General features: G+C 38.9%; 1 protein-coding gene across 1 annotated transcript; it reads right to left on the minus strand.

Moving 5' to 3' along the window:
• Nucleotides 1-643: 643 nt before the first annotated feature.
• LOC123889727 (auxin transport protein BIG) lies at nucleotides 644-21,231 on the minus strand. Its single transcript, XM_045939193.1, has 14 exons — nucleotides 20,686-21,231; nucleotides 20,383-20,489; nucleotides 18,396-18,558; nucleotides 12,201-18,298; nucleotides 10,884-11,501; nucleotides 10,610-10,790; nucleotides 10,236-10,470; nucleotides 5,624-10,159; nucleotides 5,317-5,539; nucleotides 4,707-5,105; nucleotides 4,473-4,616; nucleotides 2,868-3,893; nucleotides 2,100-2,603; nucleotides 644-1,612 (listed from the first exon to the last, which is right to left on the minus strand). Exons 1-14 carry the CDS (start codon nucleotides 20,924-20,926, stop codon nucleotides 782-784), a joined length of 15,306 nt encoding a protein of 5,101 aa, XP_045795149.1. The 5' UTR covers nucleotides 20,927-21,231; the 3' UTR covers nucleotides 644-781.
• Nucleotides 21,232-22,071: the final 840 nt, after the last annotated feature.

The following is a 22,071-nucleotide window of genomic DNA, read 5'->3' on the forward strand; positions in this document are numbered from 1 at the left end:
ATTTCTTGTTGGTAACTGAAGAACAAAAGGGACGAGACACAGATCCACCATCATCATGTCCACCGTTAGCGTAATCCTTAACAAACCATTTAATAAATTCCTCTTCTAAAGTTGTTTCAATTTATCAATTCATAGTTTTCTCAACTGGCTGCTGAAAGTTTCACATCGGAATAAGGCAATCATGCTCAACAATCACATCTTCTAAAGTGGTGTGAATTAGATCTAATTTTTTACAATCCCTCAACAACCAGAAACGGCAACCAGGCTCTCAAGCCGACAACCGACGATGATGGAAGAAGGCGACCGACCGGAACTACTAGTGGTGGAAGGAAAGGGAAGAACCGGTCGGGAATGGTAAGAGAGAAGTAAGATACGGAAGAAGGAAATGTTTGGTTGAATGTGACATGACTCACAATAATTACTTTAATCTCAACCATCCATTTTAATCTAATGGCTATTATTTCATTCTCATATTCTCATATATCTTTAGCATTCTCATAATATACATCCTCTATATATATATATATATATATATATATATATTTTCTGGATTGATCCATCCAAAGGGCATGAGGGGGGCGAGAAAAGGAGTTCTCCTGATTCGAACATGTTTGTTTGCATGGAGTAATAGCTTAAGCCCGTGTTCATCACAATACCCTTTTCATTTGATATCAGCTTTGTGAGTTCAAAAGAACATAGTACATATATAGCGTTTTACATTCTCTCAGTATAAGATATGCTGTTAATATTTGAATATATGAAAAGAGAGGTTCATATAGTTTCAGCTTTTCCCTGCACTGATTGCAGCCTGCACAAAGTCTTCACAACGGGTGAACCCACCGGACAAAACCTCCGGCAGAACCCCAACAATGTCAAAGGCCTCCTGCAGATCACTGGCAGAATTAATGTCATCAAGCCAGGAAATCAATTCCTTCGGGAATCCGAGAAGCTCTTTCACATTCGAGAGTCGCTCTTTCATAACCAATTCCCAACCTTCGAGGCTTCCACTTTCATCGTCCCCTTCTGTTGCGGATGAAGCTCCACCAGTACTTGCAGATGCTGTGCTAGTCGATTTCTTGACCTTGAAGAAATGCTGTAACTGCTCAATCAAACCTGTGTAGACAAGCATTGGACGAATGATAGATAAAAGCTCATCATTCTGCCCTGTTTCTGTTGAAGCATTTTGGTCCGTACTTCCAGATTCCACACCTTGTACAGAGGCTGAAATGGACGATGGACGAGCAGTGGTACGACCATGTGTGTGCTGCATGTATGCATGGTAAATTCCACGCTGCAGAAAAGCGCGACGATGTTGCAGCCAGGAATCGTATGACTCTGAGAGAAGTGAGTTCACCATCATAAATTGGACAGTTTCTTCTGTTCCCAATGTAAGTTGGGTGCCAGACGGAGAAGAGGGTCTCAGATCTGATGTAGAAGAGGTTATATATGCTGATACAGCCCTGGCCATGGTCCGACGCTGCAAGGGGCTTCCTTGATCAAGAAGATGGCGTGCCATTTGAAACATAAATGGGAGGAACCGAGAATTGCTTTCCCGTCCCCCACCTCGGCAATCCGCACTGAATGATGCTCCTGTTGCAAACCGAGCTAACATCTACAAAGACGGGAAAAATGCATTAGCAAGAATGAGACAAAATCACTTGATCATTCAAGCAGTGTAGAAATAATTGCAGGGACATCCCTCTGTAGATATAATAATATTCTACGTTAAATGATTTATCTACTAGAATAAGAACGTGTCAGACTCTGGGAGATATTATAAAATCAACTTATGACATGTTCATAAGTTGTTTTCAACTTAGTTTCACATACTCTTCAGGGTAGCTTATGAAAACAGCTTATAGCTTATACTAAAATAGTTTGACTTTATTTTATCTGTTGTTAAGGAAATAACTTATAATAAGTATCTATGCTATAAGCTGCAAATGAAGTTGTTTATCCAAAAAGGGACATAATCCAATCATTTACATGTAGGTGAACATGATTCCTTCAGTTTTTCCTTTAAGTATCTTATCAGTCAAGTTCACCATTTAAAATTAAAAAACCATAAAAAGACAACATGTTGAGGCCAAATAACATACCAGAACAATGTCATATGTTAGCAGGCGAAGCCTGCTTCCATCTGCTCTTCCAAGAGCATTAAGGTTGTCCCAATGTTGATCAACAAAGCGGATATACTGCGCCATTGGAACAGATGGACCTCTGACAGGGAATAAAGAATTACAGAGAGATTCGTTGTTCCTAAGTGTTGCCCCATCCCACTCTTTCTTAGGATTCTTCAAGGCAGCATCAGCTCTTTTGGCCTCTTGATGGCACTGGAAATGAATAATATTGAAGTAACTTACAGTGGTGTAAACACACTCTCCGCGGGCACTTCCTGAGGTGCCTACGCCCAAATTCACACGCTTACTATAAGAGTAAGCACCCAGTAAATCAGTAGGTCTTAAACTGTATCCTTCCCGGCACACCATGCATGCCAACCCATCCTCCTCCTCCTGTACATCTTCTAAACCTTCAAGGACAGGCCGGGAAACAACAATGCGTTCACCTCCATCTGAAGACATTTCTTGTCGCATTCCTAGCCCCTGCATCATACATAACAGACAAGGCAAAATAAAACAGGAAATCAGATTCTAATACATTCCAAGTAATACTACACAATGCCATATATTGTACTACAATCCAATTGAAAATATTTTGAGCAAAATCTCCAACTTCACATCAAACATTTTGTTCAAGAGTTGACACAAAAGAGTCCGCTAATTGCCAATCTAATTTTGAAGTCATAGAAAATACCAACTTATGAAAATCTAAAAATAATGTAAATTGAGGTATTTTATATAAAATACCTGAAGCAGCTCCTCTCTCTTACGCAAAGCCCGGCGTCTCATTTCATTTCTAGTTGCATGACGCAACTTACTCACCTCATCCACCAGGAATCCATCTCCTTTTCCTTCCTTATTAGATAGTGTGTCCAACAAATTCTCAGCCCTTGCCCCAATTTCGTTTTCTCCTGAAACTCCTTCCAAGGCATGCAACAAGGGTAAGATACCTTCCTCCTCAATACACTTTTGAGTGAGGAGATGTCCCATTGACAAACCTCTCAGCATCGACAATATAAGAGGGATGGAAGGCAGTGTTAAACCCTGTGCCCATTCAGCACTGGTCTTGTAGCCCGTCTGCCCAGTATTGGCAAAACTATCCTTCAAATGTTTCATTGCAAATTTAGTTATACCCTTTTCTAGGATAATGTCTTTTAATCTATCACCACAGGAACTTGTCTTAAGTGACTCTGAAACTCTAACAAAGTTTTCCAGTGTGAACCTCTGCTTTGCAGCTAGCTGAGCAACATCATCATCCTTTGGATTGTCCAAATGTTTTTTCTGCAAAGTGTCAAATGCATCCCAATCTTGCAGGTATGGGCTAAAATGCTGGATTAGAGCATCCATTGCAGCAGGTTCACCATATGTCAAGTAAGGTAGTATTCGAGCAACCATCTCTGTGTTCCTCTGCTGTTTGTTTGATTTCTTAATCCCCAATGGATGAGATAGTCTCTCCAAAAACATAAGAACTATCTTCTTGGCTTGTTCACCTGTCCCGGCTTCTTCACTAGTGACAGTAAAGGAACCTTGTGTAATGCTTATACTGTCACTTTCATTTGCTTCTAAAGTCAAACTTTCAACAATCAAAAGTATACCTTCGGCTGGCTCCATGGCATCAACTGAGAAAGCCCTTCTTGCAGTTTCAAGAAGCAAACCTAAAGCTCCTAGCTTCAACAAAGCTCGTCTATTTTCTCTAATTTTGCAACAGTACATAAGAAGATTAAGAACAGCAACCAATTGCTCCTGATTGGACTTGAAATCATCTCTTAGACGCTGTAAATAGGGAAAAGTGAGAAAACTATATTAGCAATTTAAATTTGCAAGCAGTAGAATGACATCTTATTAAAATCACCAAACATACAGAGTAGCTGTGGATGAGAATGCCTGTAACAATACATATATTAGGCAAAACACAATTTCTTTTGAAGTAGATACCTTAAAAAATAGAGGTTAAAGACAATCATATACTCAAAGCGATCACAAAAGAATAATGCTAGAAACAAATTCGTATTTGACTTTGTAATGTATTAAACAACTTATAAGCACAAAAAATCATATCACTAGTCACTAGCAATGTGGTACTAAGCCCTCTATCCCCAACCCACTAAAGGTGATGTGCCGCTACAATGTAGAAAATCAAGTGGCCCAATAAAAGACAGCAAAAGTGGCCGCAAATAAAGAGGATTTCGCAACAGTTTTCTTTGTGATTGATGCTTCTAATCCTAGAGTGCTCTAAGCTATAGGCTACAGTGTTCAAGACAAGAAATCAAACAAAGAAAGGATTTATTGGCTTGACATGTGTGTGTGTGGAAGCATAGTTCATGGATATAAAGGGAGATCACTCCTGTCTACCTGAATCATGCCCAACAGTATCTCCAGTCCACCACATTCACGAACAGCGCCCGCGATGGCAAACTCAACCTCTGGATCCTGAGACTCCTCTCTATCTTCCTCCAATTCTTTAATCATAGGCTCAGTTGCTTCACCATCCAATCCCTGAAAATTGTATACATATATAAAATAAATTCAAAACCAAAAGTTTAAACGAATGAGCCGATTAACATGGTCACTGATAGAGAAACAGACCTGAAGGCGATAAGTCACTGTCATAGGTGGGCAATATCTAGATGAGGTGACAGCATTTGACGACACCAAGTTGGAACTAGTTGCATTAGAAGATTGATTTGATTTCTTCCACACTAGCTCAAAAACGTGTGCAATGCTCAAATCAAGAGAAATGATATTACCAGCAACCAACAATTCCATTCCATAGTCATCCTCAAGAAGACCTAATAAATCCAACTGATGGCAGATCTTATTCTTCACGTCACGCATCAATGGGCCAATCTCAGTACTTGAATATGGATTCTTGGTCATTGAGCCCCTTATGAACTCTTCCTGAGTATGTGCCTTGTTTAGGACCAACAAATATACAGGTTCGGGTTTTGAGGGGCAGATCAGATTGCAGAGTTGCTCTAAGATAAACTGCAAATGCAAGTACAAAACGCACCAAAGTTTAAAACGATTCTAAGTAAAAAGGTTACTATAAATTTAACATCTAATATCTTTTTGTTAGTTCTAATCCTCTTACATAACCAAACTGATACTCTGTTGGATAAAAAATTGTCACAACTGATTTTAGAGAAAAGAACAAGTTATAACACTTCGGAAAATGAAAAGTAAAATTAATCCATACCAAACAAGCACGTCCTTTCCTCTCCTTTCCATGTATTTGCAAACCATTGATACAGGCCTTAATGAATTGTCGCTTATTCTCACTGCTTTCTAGTAGTAGACTATCCAAAAGATCTTTAAGGAGACGATTGCAATCACTTATCAACTTTGTCTTTTGAACAATCAAGCCACGAATTACAATAAGGGCTTCAAGAATTTCAGAAAGTAAGTTCTCTCGCATGAATCTGGAATAAAAAATTTACTTCGATGAGACGATGTAAATCAAAAAACTAATCTCAAAAGTAAAACTATTCAAGCAGCAATCTTACCTGGATCTAACATTTGGAACCTCAAGAAATTTACCAAGAAGCTCTATGATTTTGTGAAGGATAAAACCCTGAGTTATATCAATGTGTAGGCTCCTTTCCAGAGACTCAACGCTACTTACTTCTTGGGAAATTAGGGTACAAATTGTCCGCAAACATCCCCGAACAGTCAAAAATAAAAGAGCATCCTCTGAATCTACCATCTTGAATAGCAATTCAAAATATTCCGCAGCACTTTCACCAGCAGAAAGTGTTGCAGGTAACAAAGAAACCACTAGGTTCAGAAGCCGAAACCGTTTGGACGAACTTTGACCACAAAGCAAGCTTATGAGAGAGCACATCTCTGATCTGATAGATTGTGAACATGCACTCAAAACAAGTTCTTTAACCCATGATCCCAACTCAAACACTGACAACTCACTTTTAGCTGCTTTACCAACACGACGCTTCCATCTCAGAGCATATTTAAGTGCCAGGTAATCATGACGTTGGGGTCTTGATCTCTGGCCTGTAGCTTTGACTGCCTGAGACACTTTGTATTGCCTTCTAACAAAATCAAGATAGGTAGCTCCGCTCTCCCATTCTGAATAGCTCAATAGCTGAATATCTTGAGTCTTAGGAGTGGCATCCCAATTTCTTTCTGATGAGTCTGGAAATGTCTTTGTTCCACCAACATTGACAGCACCAGTCAAGGACCCAGGTACGTTTTGAGAAACCTCATCCTTTGTCTTTGCAGAAGACTTCCCAAGGCCTTGCTCTTTGTCTGGCATCTCAGGCTTTGGAGGTGTGCATGCCTGAGAAATAATTCTCAGACAAGGAAGAATAACATGCTCAGATATGGCAGGATGTTTGGCACCCAACTTAATGGAAGAAAATAATAACTGAAATACGAGACGTAATCTTGATTCCCAGAATTCATCGGCCAAAGAACACACCTCAGAAAGTAATAGCAACTCCTCCCGTGTAGTCACTGCGATGTCCATGGAGCGATGATGCTCAAGGCAGTACAAAACTTTCTTTTGTATCAAACTGTTCAACTCAGTAACTGCATTTACATCACTTTCAGATAAAGAACAAAGTACAATTCTTGCTTGGACCCGGGCAGCTTTAGGACCTTGATGAATGTTATTCTCAAATAGCTCAGACAAAATGCCAGCTGAAACAAGTTGTTTCTTAGAATTTGGATGCCTTGCAAGCACCTGTAAAAGTTCTAGACATTGCGTTACAAATGTAGTTGCACAGCCATAGCAGTTATTCGGTGATCTGGACACCACAAATCTTGAAGACACGCTATTATCAGAATTCTTCTGGTGCAGATAATTCATCAGCACCTTGCGTAGCCCTTGCAGCGTCTGAACACTTTTGGTGACAGAATCAAAAGCTGCTTTGCACTTCTCACCATACAGGACTCCAAGAAGAGCAATTTTGCGGTTGATTTTACATGAGGGTCCGGGTAAAGAAACCATCATTTGCTGCACAGAATCCTTGTGTTGTGAGTCTATTTCACTGTCACCAATGCTTGATACAATTTTAAGTAACGGCTTTTTGAAGCCCAAAAGTTGCTGATACCGCCGATGAGCATTCTCTGACTCAGACTCTATGGCTGCTAACCCCTTCTTCATATCTTCATCATTCTCCATATTATCGAATGTAAAACTTGGCTTCGCCATGAAATTAAACTCAAACCGCCCATATTTGCTGTACCCACACTCATTGCACAGAAAAGAATCCAAATTCTCATAATTGATGTTGCGACATTGCCTGCATTGATATGCATTTTCATGACAGTTGCTACATATACCATGCTTATCTGTGACTGGACGACTACAGCGTGGGCATTGCAATGGTTCAAGAGACAATGCCTGAAGATTTTCATAGAATGAATCCAGTTCAATCATGAAGTTACAAGCTGTAATTGGAATTGGAAATTCAACTTTAAGCTCAGTCTGATCAAATGCAAGATGACAGCTTTTTGCACGCTTCCATAAAGACCAGTTATTTTTCAACTCAGATAAGTCGGTAACTGGTCTGTTATTATAGTATAGGTTCAAGACCTTGACTGATTTTGACTTTCTGGTATCATGAACATTCATGGTCACAGTCTGGATTGTGTAACTTCCAGTGCATTTCACTATGATGCGATTATCAGTGAACTTTGTTTCAGATTTCAGGGATTCTAACTTCATCCTGCTGTAAGGTACTTCTGGAGAGCTGCAGGCAACGCAAGGTTCACTCTCAAGATAGTATCCATCAAATTCCACTAAGCCACTCAGAGTATTATATATGCGAGAATTTGGATGGTTAGCTAAGAGTTCGTTCTGTGAATGAAGTGTCTCAAAGATGCACCTAATTACATCAGAAGTCAAGCATCTGTCTACAAGTTCCGAAATCTTGTGTTTTGAACTAGTATCAGGGGATCTTCCAAGCAACCAAATGACAAGTTCTGTATACTCCACAATATTTTGGCCATACATTGGGAGGCACTTGACTTTCTGCAAGAGAGCCATTAGCATAGTTTCCTTAAACAGTGGTTTGGCATGATGCCAAACACCATATAAAACTAATTTAGCCTCTGCACGCACTGTAACTGAACTCCACTCCAGAAGGAAACTATCTATGAACTGCTTTAAGGTATTGCCACTCTTGTCAGTGAAGACATCTACTGCTGCCTCCATATCCAAATAGGACTTCTCTGAACCAGATTCAGCTCCATCTTCACCTTTCTTTTTTTTCTTTGAATCTTGAGATGAAATACTCGATTTGGTTGAACTTGAGTCTCCTGACTCTGTTTTTTGTGAAGTCTGACCAACATCTTTTCCTGTATAGAAGGCGAAATTGAGAAGTTTAAGAGTCTGAATAACAGACTCTTCACCGAAATAAAATATTCCATTCATCAGGAACGACAAAATATCCCCATGCCTTAAACAGTATTTCTGCCAGTTACGAGGACGTGCAGCTGCTACTTCTGCCATGGTGGTAAGACACTTCACAATCTTCACACTTCTTTCATATGGAATGGGATTATTTTGAAAACCACCAGACTTCGTTATGTGTTTATAAAGTCTCTTGACTTCACTAGAGTACTGCCAAGAGTCACGTACACTGTAATAGTGAGACTTGCTCCCGCAGAGATGTAGGAAAAGCCTCCTGGCATATCTCCTTACGAAGTTGGTATGAGGATTGTTGATGTAACTGCAGAGAACATCTTGATATCCATCTAGCTTCAAATCTTTCCCATAAGACAACTTGTATACTTTTTCCTTTTCTCCAGTCTTGTCATGTTTTTCTGGCCGAACAAGTGTGTACACCAGTCGAAAAGCATTCTCTAGTAGAAGCCTGTTGTAGTCCATAAAGATGTCTGTTCGATGCACTTTCACATACGAATCAGAAAAGAAAGGTGAAAAATTACCAGCTGGTAAATCTCTGCGTACTGTAAGCAAAGCCCCACATCCAGGTCCAGCATTACTATGCCCACCTTCACTGTTAATAGGAGATTTGAAAACATGCACTAGTTGCTGCAGTATATCCATCAAATAATTTACAAAAGATTGTTGCCTAAGAGAATCACAAGCTTGAAGCAGCTGTGATGCAAAGTCATTCTTCTCTTGGTCATCAACTGAAGTCTTGGAAGTGGTCGAAGTGGATGAAGAAAGTTGGACTACACTTTTATCATGAACATCAGCAGTTCCACTGTGTCTTGGCATGGAACCATCACTACCAGGCTGATGCCAGTTTCTAAGCATCAATGTGAAAAACATGAAGACCAGGATTGCAACTTCCCCAAATGATGACCGGGTTCTGGCAACAAATGGTCTGTTGAGATTAATTTCATCCAAAAACCATCTGATTAGTTTCTCTAGATCTAAACTGTCAGGCTTTGAGCTGTCTATGAAAGGTCCACCCACGGCAGATGACAGCCTGTAGAAAAGCTGCATAACAGGGATTGCTCGGACTCCAGAGGTTGTATTCATCCATCCTTTCAATTGTTCAAGAAGCTCAGAAAGTAGTAAGGAATTTATTGCTCGTTTTGAAGCAGAAATTGAGACAGGATCAGTCAATGCAGCAGCAAACTCTCCAGAATCATTGGGCTCCAAGACATGAATTGATGGAGAAGAATTCTGCATGTTGCTATCAGCCGGTACAGGCAACGAGTCACTAACGTCATCAGGTGAGAAGTGAAATTCATTGCCATCTCCCACTGAGTCCACTTCTATTGGAATTGCTGTCATAGGATGATCTCTAGAGTGTGGTGGAGGAAGTCGGTCTGCATCTAGTACTTCAAAGCAAGCCTCACATAAATCAAAATCAGGACAAACGGTGCAATGCCACCTTCGCCTAAGTATAGGTACAGTAGAACAACCATCACAACAATATTGAACAGATGAAGTGATAGTGTCTTCTTCAATCATGACTTGGTTGTTTCTAGCACTTGCGTCAGCTGAGCCAGGAACTGGCACTGCACTCTCAACACCATCATCTGGAGCTAACAGTGTCTGCTTTGGAAAAGGAACCTGAAGCAATCTCGAAGATATGGCCAAACTGGAAGAAAAAAAATGTGTAAAAACCTGAACATCAAATTTGGAATATAAAAAGAAAACAGAATGAGAAAAAAAACCTGCTAGCAGTCTGAACAGCTTCATCAGACGAAAAAAGAAGCTTTTTGAGCAATACAACAGCAGGTGCTACACAGTGCACACCTGAATCTTTTACATGCAGGGCCAAGCATTCAGCATAACAATAAATAAGTTCAACTGCAGACATAACAATGTTGTTCATGGTTTGTGTGTCGGGCTGCTCAAAGTCCAATATTCCCCATAAAACTTGCATAAGTGCATCCACCACTTCTGAGCCTACACCAGCAAAAGTAGTTTAAATCATGTACTACATATAGAAATATAGAAGTATCTCAATAAAATAATTTCATGCAGAGGATTGTTTAAACTTATCATCCATATATTTAAGATTCAATCAGCGAGAACAAAACAATACCATTTGTCTCCAGAAATGTTGCTAAATTTGAACGGCGTTGCAATGCAATCCTACAAACCGCACGCATCTGAGCAGTGAACTCTTCAATTATCCAACTTCCTGCAGTACCACCTATCCCAAGACTTGACAACAGTAGTGAAGATGATTTGACCACTCCAAGGAGCCGCATGGAATCCTTAACCTAATGTGAGAAGAGTCAAGATAGTATAATTAGCATAACATTGACAAAGTTGAAAAAACAAAATAGAGAACCAAGTGATACTAAATAGGTTACTTGATGGTATATCTCTTTCTTGGGAAAAACTGCTTGTAAAACACGACTAGCAGAAGCCTGCAGAATAGGTTCCCTGTCACTCTCAAATATTGTTTCTAATAGTTGCTTGCACTTGAGTTTTCCCAGCTCTGTTCTTGCTTCTTCAAGCCTTGTGCAATCTTGTTGCCTACATGATGAATAAAACTTGGTAATCAGCTTAAGCCCATCTGCTATTACCTGCTCCTGGATAGGAGCAGATTGCATTGATCGGCGCTTCTTTCCAGATCCACCGAGTGATGCATTTGAACCAAGTACTCTTGCTTCCATATCTAAAATCGCATCCATTTTTTCTTTCCAACCAAACTCATCTTTAGCTCGGCCATAAACTTCAAGTGAGTCTATTCTGGGAAGTGTTGAGCCATTAAAGGTTGGTCCAACTGACACTGTAAATTCTTCATCTGCAAGAAGAGACTCCGCAACAGTAAATGGAATATCATACCAGGACCTCATTCCTTCATCTAATTTAATAACCCTCTGGAAAATAGAAATACTGGAAGGTATGTGGCTTGCCGATGTATTACCCACATGAACTCGAAAACCAACCATGACAATATCAGGGTTTGAATTGAAGACGGATATCTGTGAAAATGCATAAAGAAAGAAATTAGGGAACAAAAATGCTGTATCCAATCACTTGACACACATCATCAAAAGCAGCTGACATTATTGCAGTGATGACATTGTAAAAACATGTAATGGTTTGGAATGGATCTATTTTAGTATTCGGGATATAACCCGTACAATTTTAAAAGAAAATTTTGAATCATTTATAGACAATTCCTGGGTTGAACTTTCCAAATCATAATGAATTGAACACAATCTAGTGTATGTCTTTGAGCCTGGGTGTGTAAATTGCGTTTCATCAACAAACATGTTTGCTAAAATCATGTTAGCTTATATATGGTTTGTGTAAAAGCAAAATAAGTTCTCTCAAGGGATCAAACCATTGTTTCCAAATAATTATCTCAAAATATTCAAAAAACTTTGCATGCTTATTCTTGACTTTGTTGAACCGGGAGAGAGAGAGAGAGAGAGAGAGAGAGAGAGAGAGCTGATCTTAAAATTAGTTCACTATTATAAAATTTGTGTGATAACCAAACAACCTACATCTACAAAACAGCCAGAATGCACCCCAAATATCCAGTTTTAAAAGTTTCCAAACACACCCTTACCTTAGGCTATGGTGTTCTACAGTGTTATCTCTAATCTCAAACTGAAAAAGTGTTCGACAAAATACAGTAATATATTCGCTTTGAACTGAAAAGTGATAGAAGATACCTTAAAACCCGTAGGACTGGGACTTTCTAGAAAACCATCCTCATTTACCAAACTCTGTTTAGCTCCTTCAGAATCTCCATTTCTGATGGCGTCACCACCCAGTTTCACATCTGGCGTGATGCATACAGTCCTCTCAAAAAAGTCAAGAGGAAACTCAGGATTTGTTCCAGCATAAGCTTTAGTGAGGATGCCAGAACCTAACTTCTTAACTTTCTCAGATGCTGCAATGACACCAGCATCCACACCAACAGGAGCATGCGAATATATTTGAAGGCTACCATCATCATGTAAGACAAGACAGTGGATTTTATCCTTCGATAGTGGTTTGTATGCAGTCATACCAACTATAGGGGAGGTTGAACCTACTGAATGCCTCATACTCTGAGCAAGTATGGCATGTTCTTCCATGGACACCGCGAGAGCAGAATTTGATTTCACAGTTGATAAGCAAACAAATAATCCACTGCCAGCCAACAATTCTTTCCAATGATGTACTCCAGCAGGCCGCGTCTTACTTTCTTGCTCCTCAAATACAGAAGACATTTCTGTTAGGGAGGCTGCATCAGAGCTTGGTCGACCCAACAGTGTGGTACCATCTTGAAAAGATACGAAGAGTAGTTTACAAGTTGAAGAGAAGTACAATGACGATCCCTTTGCCTGAACTTCTCTTCCCTTGAGTTGTACAAGTTCTTTTAATGGCACAGCCCCAACATTCCCTTTGACTGACAACTCAAACCTGAAAATGTTTCCATTTTCTGACAGAACAACAAGAAACAATCTGCCCCGGGAAGCTGTATAGAGAATGGCATCCACAATCATGTCATCTGACAAAGTAAAGTAGTGCACTGGACTGATGTTGTCCAGGGACAGGTCATATATCTTGACAAATCTGTTGGTCACAACCATTAACTGAACTTGTGAGCCTGGAACCCATTCCACCCGTCTGATATATGCACCTTGCAACGCAAGTTCAATGGCAAGGCGATCAATCACTTCACCACGAGGATTCAATGTTAGAACCTGGCAATCCTCATAACCAGCTACAACAAGATAGTTCTCAACCACAGGATTGAACACGAGTTGTAAAATCTCAAAGCGGACAACATTTTTAGAAAGATGTTTTACATTGGTCTTGTCAGCTGTCACAGGTGAAATGGTGGCCTGACCAATTAACTGTCCAACATCATATATAGCAACTTTATCACCTTCACCAACAGCAAGACGACCTCGTAGACTAACACTGAGCAATGACTTCACAAGAGAACCATTTGCTAAGTGTGACTTGAGATCCTTGGCATTAGAATAATCAACCTTTATCTTGAGATCAAATGATCCACTTTTATAAGCTTTCTTCAACTGCAAGAGATCAATGCAATGAGAAATCACCTTGTCTTCACCCAAACTGATCTTCTTATCCTTAGAATGGTGGGAGTCTCGTCTACTAATTACTGATGGCATCAAGGAGGAGCAAAGATTGAGCACTTGACTCTCAACGTCAAGTTCTTCCAGTAACAATGGAATTACTTCTTGAAGCTCTTTTGTAATACATAATCTGAGTGAGTTATCTACATCTGAAATTATGTCCTCTTCAAAATCTGAATCACTATCTGGCAGCTGATCTCCATCTTCAGGAAAGGGTAAAAAGGACTGAAATGTGTTAGAACCACGAACAGGTGCACTGTTATCTACAGTAAATTTCCGTGGTTTCAAACATTGACAATTACTACCCCTAACACCTCCAGCTCCACAGTCACAAAAGAAGCGGCTTGAGCGTGAGTAGACTACACGGTGACCTCGATGACAAACCTTTGCACAGACTGAACAGCAACCTTTTGATACAGTCAGGTCACATGTATAGCAGAAGTACCAATGCTGCTCCATGAAATTGCTTCCACTGGAAGTAAATGTACAAACTTTTGAAGCAAGGGCCCTTTCACTGTTGGCATCCTCCTCATCATCCTTATCTATGCTAAGCACCTCTCCATCAGAAGTTGCATCGTCCTCATCCTCATCTACCGAAGTAGCATCACATTCTAGAGAAGTTGATCCTCCTTCTTTATTGGAGGAAATGATGAATGCCTCAGAATTTTTTCTGGACCCAACCAGTCGAGCAGACGTGTGTCCCACCCCAACACTATTTCCAGAATAACACTTCTTAGTTATCCTTTGCAACGAAACTTTACCAGATCCACATTCAGTCAAGACAGTTGCAATAAATCCAAATAGAAACTTAAGTCCTGGAAGCAGATTTTCATTGCCCACCAGTTTCCCCATCAACATTACAGTGCTCGTCAAAAGTTGTTTCATCAGGAACTCTCCTCTTGAAATTTGAACAATGAAATTGAAATATGACTTTGCCACATGTATATCAAATAGCAAAAAAGCATTATCAAGTAATAGAAGTGCAGAATTGAAAATATGATGTTGCAACTCTTTTGACTGTTTTTCAGATGGCGGTGATACCAGGCATAGAATAAAATTTATGGTTGAATCCCGTAGAGAAATGGAACTCCCCTTTGCACAGTTCACCCCACTATCTGATTTCATTATGGTTCCTAAAAGCCTTTTCTCCAACCATTTAGATACACTCTGTATATCTCTGTCAAGGAATCTCCTTTGTATCCTCATTCTGAGATGAGGAAGTTGCTCTCCAGACAGAAGATCTACGAAGAAACCAAGAACTTTCACATTCACTGATTCAGAGAAACATGTATCTAGGGAATCAATTAGAACCAAACAGTCACAAAGATGCAACTGCAAAAGCTTACTCATCTGCCCTGGCACATTCTCAACACCAAGATAAAAGTGAAATATAACAGACTTTGAAGGATCTTTTCTAAGACTGCTTAATATCTCAACAATTTTGCAGATTATCCATTCGTGCACAAAACAATCACTTGCTCCTCTAGCATTCATGTCCTTCAAAAACCCTTCCATTTGCTTTATTAGAATAAGGCTTGTATAATTTGACAGTTCGAGTTCTGCACTTGAGCTGTGATAGATAGTGTCACATTTCTGATGAACACTTTCAAAGATTCTATCACACTTTATAATCATTATTGTATCAACAATTTGTAAAAAGACTTCAGTCTCAGAGTCAATATTTCTTCCTGCTTCTTTTATTTTATGTAACCCATCTAGAACAAAAATGATTCCTCTTACGCTAAGAACACAAGAGAGCAAAGTCGCACTAGAAGTAGAAGAGCTGAAAGGAAAACCATGCAATATGCACTCCCAATAAGCTCTGGGAAGAATCCTTGAAGCTTTTTTATCAACAGCAGCATCCAACCTTGATATGATGCTCAAAACAGACTGCAGCTCGCCTGCATTGGAGCCACTCCTCTCCAAGAGCTCGTCCTGCAGGCTTTTGTCGATTCCAGTATATTTCAGCAGTAAGAGTGGTAAAAACCCAGGAGCCACCTTCTGTTTGTAACTTAGGACATCGAGGAAAGCTTTCTGATAAATTTGCACATGCTTGTTTAGCAAGGATGAGAACAGGCTTACAAGCAATAAAAACTGACCAGAGTCAATCATGGAGGAAATCATGCTTCCGGCAAGTTTAGCATATTTTTCATCCCCAAAAGCACTCTCAGTCCAGGTTAGACCATGTCCAGAAATTGCATTGTCTATACAATATCTCCATATGCCAACATTAGTGAAGGAAAGCAGTAGAGACAGCCACATTCCACTTCTGAGGAAATCCCAACCTAATTCCTCAATGCCTTCTGGTATGGGAAAAGCATTTAAATTCTGAAGCAAGCTCAATACAACATCTGGAATACTAGTGAAGTTCCCAAAGGTCTCTGGATGGCCTACGAGTAAATGGCTGAAGTGGAAAAAATGCAACATGTCAGATAGATCTACAGATTGCCCTTGATTCCAAGATATAACTGAATTGTCTGCTTCAGAGCTTATATATGGAATATCCCAACAAAGGTTGAAAACATATCTTTCAACAATTTGATCCTCCACTGCAGTGGCTTTTTTGCCTCTCCAAAATCCAAGAATTAGTGAAAAAGTACAGTATATGTCCTTCCAATCCAGAGTTAATTTGTCAATCATCAAATCATCCACACTAAGTGAAGCAGCAGACTCGGAAACATCAATTAGTTGTCCAATCAAGCTACCAACAAAAACCTCCTGTCCAACCAATCCACCTGCAATGCTTTTTAATGCAGTTGATGACCAAGATGTCATGTGATCATTAACCTTATTAAGCAAAGATGAGCTAGACAGTGGTGCTTCCCTCAACTTAGACCGCACATCTACAAGCAATGATGTAGGACAAGTCTGTTGGTGAAATATCATATGGCGAAGAACTAAGATCAGCCTTGAAACCACTAAAGCCCAACATGTTAAAAGTGAGCTGTTCAAATCCAACACTGGGTTAGCAACTTCTTTGAGGGTTGAAAAGATTAAGTTTGCCATCACTCCCTTTTCATCTTCATGGGACAAATGGAAGGCCATAAGAACTACCTCAATATGAAACAATGAAGGAAGAGTACCAACGAGTTCATTGATACTTGGGCAGTTTACACAAACAGATTTCGCCTTCTCGACAACAAAGGCAACATATCCCCTAAAAATCTTTGTTCTCAACTGACTGCCAGAAGAACCAACCCTACTAGATAATGCGTGAGCAAGCAGGGTGAGGGTCCTGTCATTATAACTAAAAGCACCATTTTCAACAATTAGGATCTTCTCCACAAGGTAGTCTTCAAGTGAATCACTCAATGCATGGTTTGTGAGAAGGTTGTGCAGAAGATCAAAGCATATTTCATGGATGAGCCCAATCTTCCCATCTTCACGTGAAGGGATACAACCATCAGACATATTATCTTCAGAACAACAGCCATGACAATTGAGTAGGGAAAGCAAAATATCAATGTCTCTACTACTGAGCTTGCTGCAAGCATCAACAAAAAGGGAAGGATGCCATTCGGTAGAGAAGATACATGTTTTAAGAAAGTTCAGAAGTTCTATAGCAGCCTGAATTGGCATATTCTGATTGCTGGAGTTAGAAACTAAAGCAGAAGCAGGTGGTTGTTCACACCCATCTGTAGATCCAACAGAACGCCCTGTCTCAGAAAAAAGATCTCCAAAAAGAGCCTCATCATCATGGCACACTGCATTTTCAATTTCGGATGGTCCAGCAACTTTTGCCAAACTAGAATGGGACCTTTCCAGTTTTTGCCTTAATTTCAATCCTTCAGAATGAAGAAACAAAGCAAGTTGCATCAAATTTTCAACCCATTGGCTTGATGCAGGAAATATCAGTTTTATAAGCTCTTCAAAAGTGTATCCCTTCAGCAAAGGAACAGACCCACGATGAACAAGGCATGAAAAAGAACTGTTTTCTGAGTCAGTAGAACTGCCAACAAGTTCTACATCAAAGTCTTTCCGCTCAAAAGAAATCTGGTGCCTTTGTTTTTTGAGATCATTAATGAGTTTCAGAGTATAAACAACAAATCGAGGGAAGAAAGCCAAGGGGGGCTTCGAATTTGGATCAGTTTTGTCATATATCCAAACAGAAGAATCCAAACTCTCTAGTATAGATACTACAACACATGCTTGGATATTCTGAGCTACATTGCTATTACCGAAAATAACCTGAACATCGTGAAGAAATTCTTCTGTAACCATTAAAACGATGCTATCAAAACTTCCGTCAACAGAAGCATAAGTATTCACAAACTCGACTTTAACTCTAAACAAATTAGACAAAGTATCAGTAAATGACGCAACTGCCCTCATTATTGAGGCATCATATTCAACATACGGAACATCCGTCATGAGACTTCCAAGTAACTTCAACATTCTCAAAATGAATGACAGCCTCCTTCGAAAACTTTGGCCCAAAACCCGCTCATCAAATACATCTTGTACATTAGCCAGTTTATTGCACAGCAAGATCAGGCGAGGGGTGCATTTTCCATGGACAACTGCCCAGTGCTGGGATAGAAAGACAAAAGTGTTGAGATATTGATCATAAGTCTGCTCACTGAATCCAGATTCTTGCCTATCATGTGGCATGTGTTTAGAAGCTAATGTCTTCAGAAGCCAATCCATTGATTTTTCTTCCACTGAGCACCGAAATCCTTTTATGAATCAGTAAAAAAATGAGCAAATGGTTAGGTTAGCAGGAAAACCATGACAAGACAACAGTGGGGTAATTATTGGTTATTAACATGATACCTTCTAAACGGCATTTTTTGTAGTCATCCACATAATCACCACAACAATCATCAACCATTGGCAGCAAATCCACTAAGGCACTTGCAGTTGTAGGTTGTAAAATGTCCACTACCATATTTGTTCCATCAACCAAAGCTATCTCTAAGAGATGTATCATGTTGGCCTGAAAGGTTTAAAAAGAATTGGTGATGCACAAAAAAAAAATACCATCACTCTAACAGAAAAATACACAGACCAAGACAATAAGTTCTAAAACAATTAAAAAAGTTTAAGCTATGCCCACCAGACAATTTTTTTATCTATAAATGGATATGAGGAGAGAACTTTTTCTCCTACCATACTCAGGTATAGAAATCAGAAAAACCTATTGGTACACAGTGCCATACATATGCATGAAGCAAGATAAATAAAACCAGCCCCAAAATTCAATTTAGTGCCCAAGTTTAATAAGTATCTAATAAAGGCTTGGGACAATGGCTTAAAACGAACATATGCTGAACTCTAAGAAATCCATTTTTATTTTGTCTAATTTATTTTTTTTCTGTTCTTTAGAGGTTGCCCATCATCTTCATTGTAATTTTTACGTTTCTCCACCCTACTAGTTGAGAATTGGGTACTTCATCATTGAGGTCCAACACTGAAATCCTATCGGGATCAATTGGGAAGAGGATATTCCCTCTCCACTATTATGTAGCCTCTCTCTCTCTCTCTCTGAGTGTGTGGAATCCAATAGGCTGGGAAAAAATTTTCCAACTGACAAGTCTATCTTTCACAATAAAATATTTGTTGTTGTTGCTCCATTGAGTTTCAACATAGTTAAAGGTTGCAAAACAGTCTTGTGGAAAAGTAATTCGTAAAATTTTTAACTTTATAACTGGACTGGTATGATATTCATTTCCCCTTCCAATCATAACTATGCAAAAAGAAATAAGAATCATATGACGAGCAGGATTTAAAGAAAAGTTTTCCGAAATACGGCAGCGCCACCAAGGTGTTTTAAGTCTCCACGGTCGCAATTGAGGCTACAGTTGACCATGACTCTCATAAATATCAACAATCATGATGCAACCGCAACCAATATTTAAAACATTGATGTTGAATCCCTAGTGCACGTAGAGAATTATGAATAATCATTGATCAAACAATAAACGACAAACAATTCCAGAGAACGGCTACCTAGTGGACGTAATGAATTATGAATAATCATTGATCAGACAATAAATGGCAAACAATTCCAGAGAACAGTTACCTAGTGGACGTAATGAATTATGAATAATCATTGATTAAACAATAAACGACAAACAATTCCAGAGAATGATTAAAGAAAAAGGACTGAATTGAACTTCTTTAAAACTGTAAACCAAAAAAACAACTTCTATAAAACCCCTTTACTTTTTGATAGTAGTTTTTTTCTGCATACATATAAAGAAATAAATAAATCATTTATTAACTTGAATATTATTTAGCGTTTCGCATTTTTCATTATTTGAACAAAATAAATGCTAAAAATCCAATAAACCATGCACACTACTCTCCAAGGCACTCTTGCAGAAAAGCAATCCTTACAATTTTTAACTTAAAAAATGGATTGGGTATCATTTCATTCCAATTATGATTATGCAAATCAGCTAAGATACTCATAGCAGGAATTCAAAAAACATGTTTATGGAATGCTAGCTGCAACACCAAGGCATTTGAAGTCCGCAATTTGAAACCCATTTGACCTGGAGGCTAGATCTCAAAGATGTGACCGCGACCACAATTTAAAACCTTGGTGAGTTCCTGACGGACTTAATGAAAATAATCATCGATGAAAAAGAAAACGACAGATAATTCCAATTTCCAACAAACGATTAAAGAAAAAGGAAAAAATTAAATTATACTTCATTGAAATCATACTCAAAACTCAACAAACCATGCACACACTACTCTTCATCAAATTTTCATACTACAGAACTTCCATACTATTACAATATCGAAAGCCAACCTGAATTCCAAGTTCATCATCATCAAATCCAGATTTCTCCAAATAGCACAGAGCAAATTCTATAGACTGCTGCACAATCGCAACAAGTACTCCTTCCGCTTGCTCAACTATTCACACAACACCAAAAAAATTTGTTACAAAAATAACACTATACATAAAATCATTTCCGAACACTTCAAAAAAAAAATCAACAAATTGCAGCTGCAACAACAAGGATCATACAAACGAGCTAAAAATCTCGCAATAGCAAAAAAACGCAACAAAAACAAAATTAAGTTCCGATGATGATGATGATGATAGTACCTGATAAAGATCGAGAAGAGGACGCGATTGAGTTAGCGAGAGAAGAAATCGCGTGAATCTGAGAATCAGTCCATGAGTGAAGATGTAAAGTTTGATCGCCGGAAGATTCGAGACCACGACGAAGAAGGCAGTAGAAAGCATCGAGACCTAATCTAACGGCATCATCGGAGCGGAGCTTATGAAGAAAGTCGGCGGACGGTAAGGAAAGAGCGTCGGAGAGGACGGTGAGGTTTTCAGCCATGGCGATGTGAATCGAGAAATGTTGTGAGTGTGGCTGGCATCAATGGAAATTGAGAGGGGTTTATGGTAATTTAGACTATCGTGTTGAAGACGGTTATGATGAAATGCTGAAGAATGGGGAGAGAGAGAGAGAGAGAGAGAGAGAGAGGTTTTAATACAGTAGTAGTGACGAAAATGTTTGCTTAAGGAGGAAGAAGATTATTTTCTTTTTTTTTTTTTTTGGTACATAGAAGATTATTTTCTTACTAATCATCACAAAGAAAATGCTGGAAAATGTGCTTATCTTTGTCCAAAAGGAAAAGAAAATGCTAGATTCTACTTCTAATAATTTTTTGTTTTCTTTCATAAATTTCTAATAATAATAATTAATAATTGCTTCAAAATAATAATAATTTATAATCAACAATATATAAAAAGAATATGGGAGTTTGGACTGGCTTTTTTTGTCCATTTTGTCATTCACTATAATTTGAAATAACACTTACCAATAATACCAACAATATCCTTGATTTTTTAGTAGCAACAAATTTTTTTTATTAACAAACTCACAATAATATAAGACATTTTTTTTTACATAAGTTAGACACAGGCGCGGAACGCGCTTGCTTGGCCCGCTAGTAGGGTTGGGAACAGGCCAGGCCAGGCCAGGCCTTGACAGGCCTGAGCCTGGCCTACAATTTTTTTTCTGGCCTGTGGCCTATCAAATGTTATTTTTTTTGGCCTGGCCTGTGCCTTTTAAAAGTCTGGCCTGACCTTGTAGCCTGTTTAAAAGCCTGTGTTACATTAAAGCTTCTCTATATAGTTTTTTTAAATAGGCTAAACAGGCCTTAAAAAGTTCACATTTAAATTTTTATAATTTCTACAACATTAAGAAAAAGCTAATAATATGATTAACACAATAATTAAAAACTAATAAAATAACAAATACGATTACGAAAAGTCGCAATAATTAAAAGCTAATAATATTTATATAAATAATATTTTTTTTATAAGATATAAATAATAATTATTATAAACAGGTCGGCCTATCAGGCTTCGTATGTCTTTTTAGAAGCCTAAGCCTGGCCTATTTATGTAAACAGGCCGTTTTCAAAGCCTAAGCCTGGCATTTTTAATAACCAGACCAGGCTCATACAGGCCAGGCCG

This window comes from Trifolium pratense, linkage group LG6 (genome assembly GCF_020283565.1).
Source record: "Trifolium pratense cultivar HEN17-A07 linkage group LG6, ARS_RC_1.1, whole genome shotgun sequence".
Classification (NCBI taxonomy): domain Eukaryota; kingdom Viridiplantae; phylum Streptophyta; class Magnoliopsida; order Fabales; family Fabaceae; genus Trifolium; species Trifolium pratense.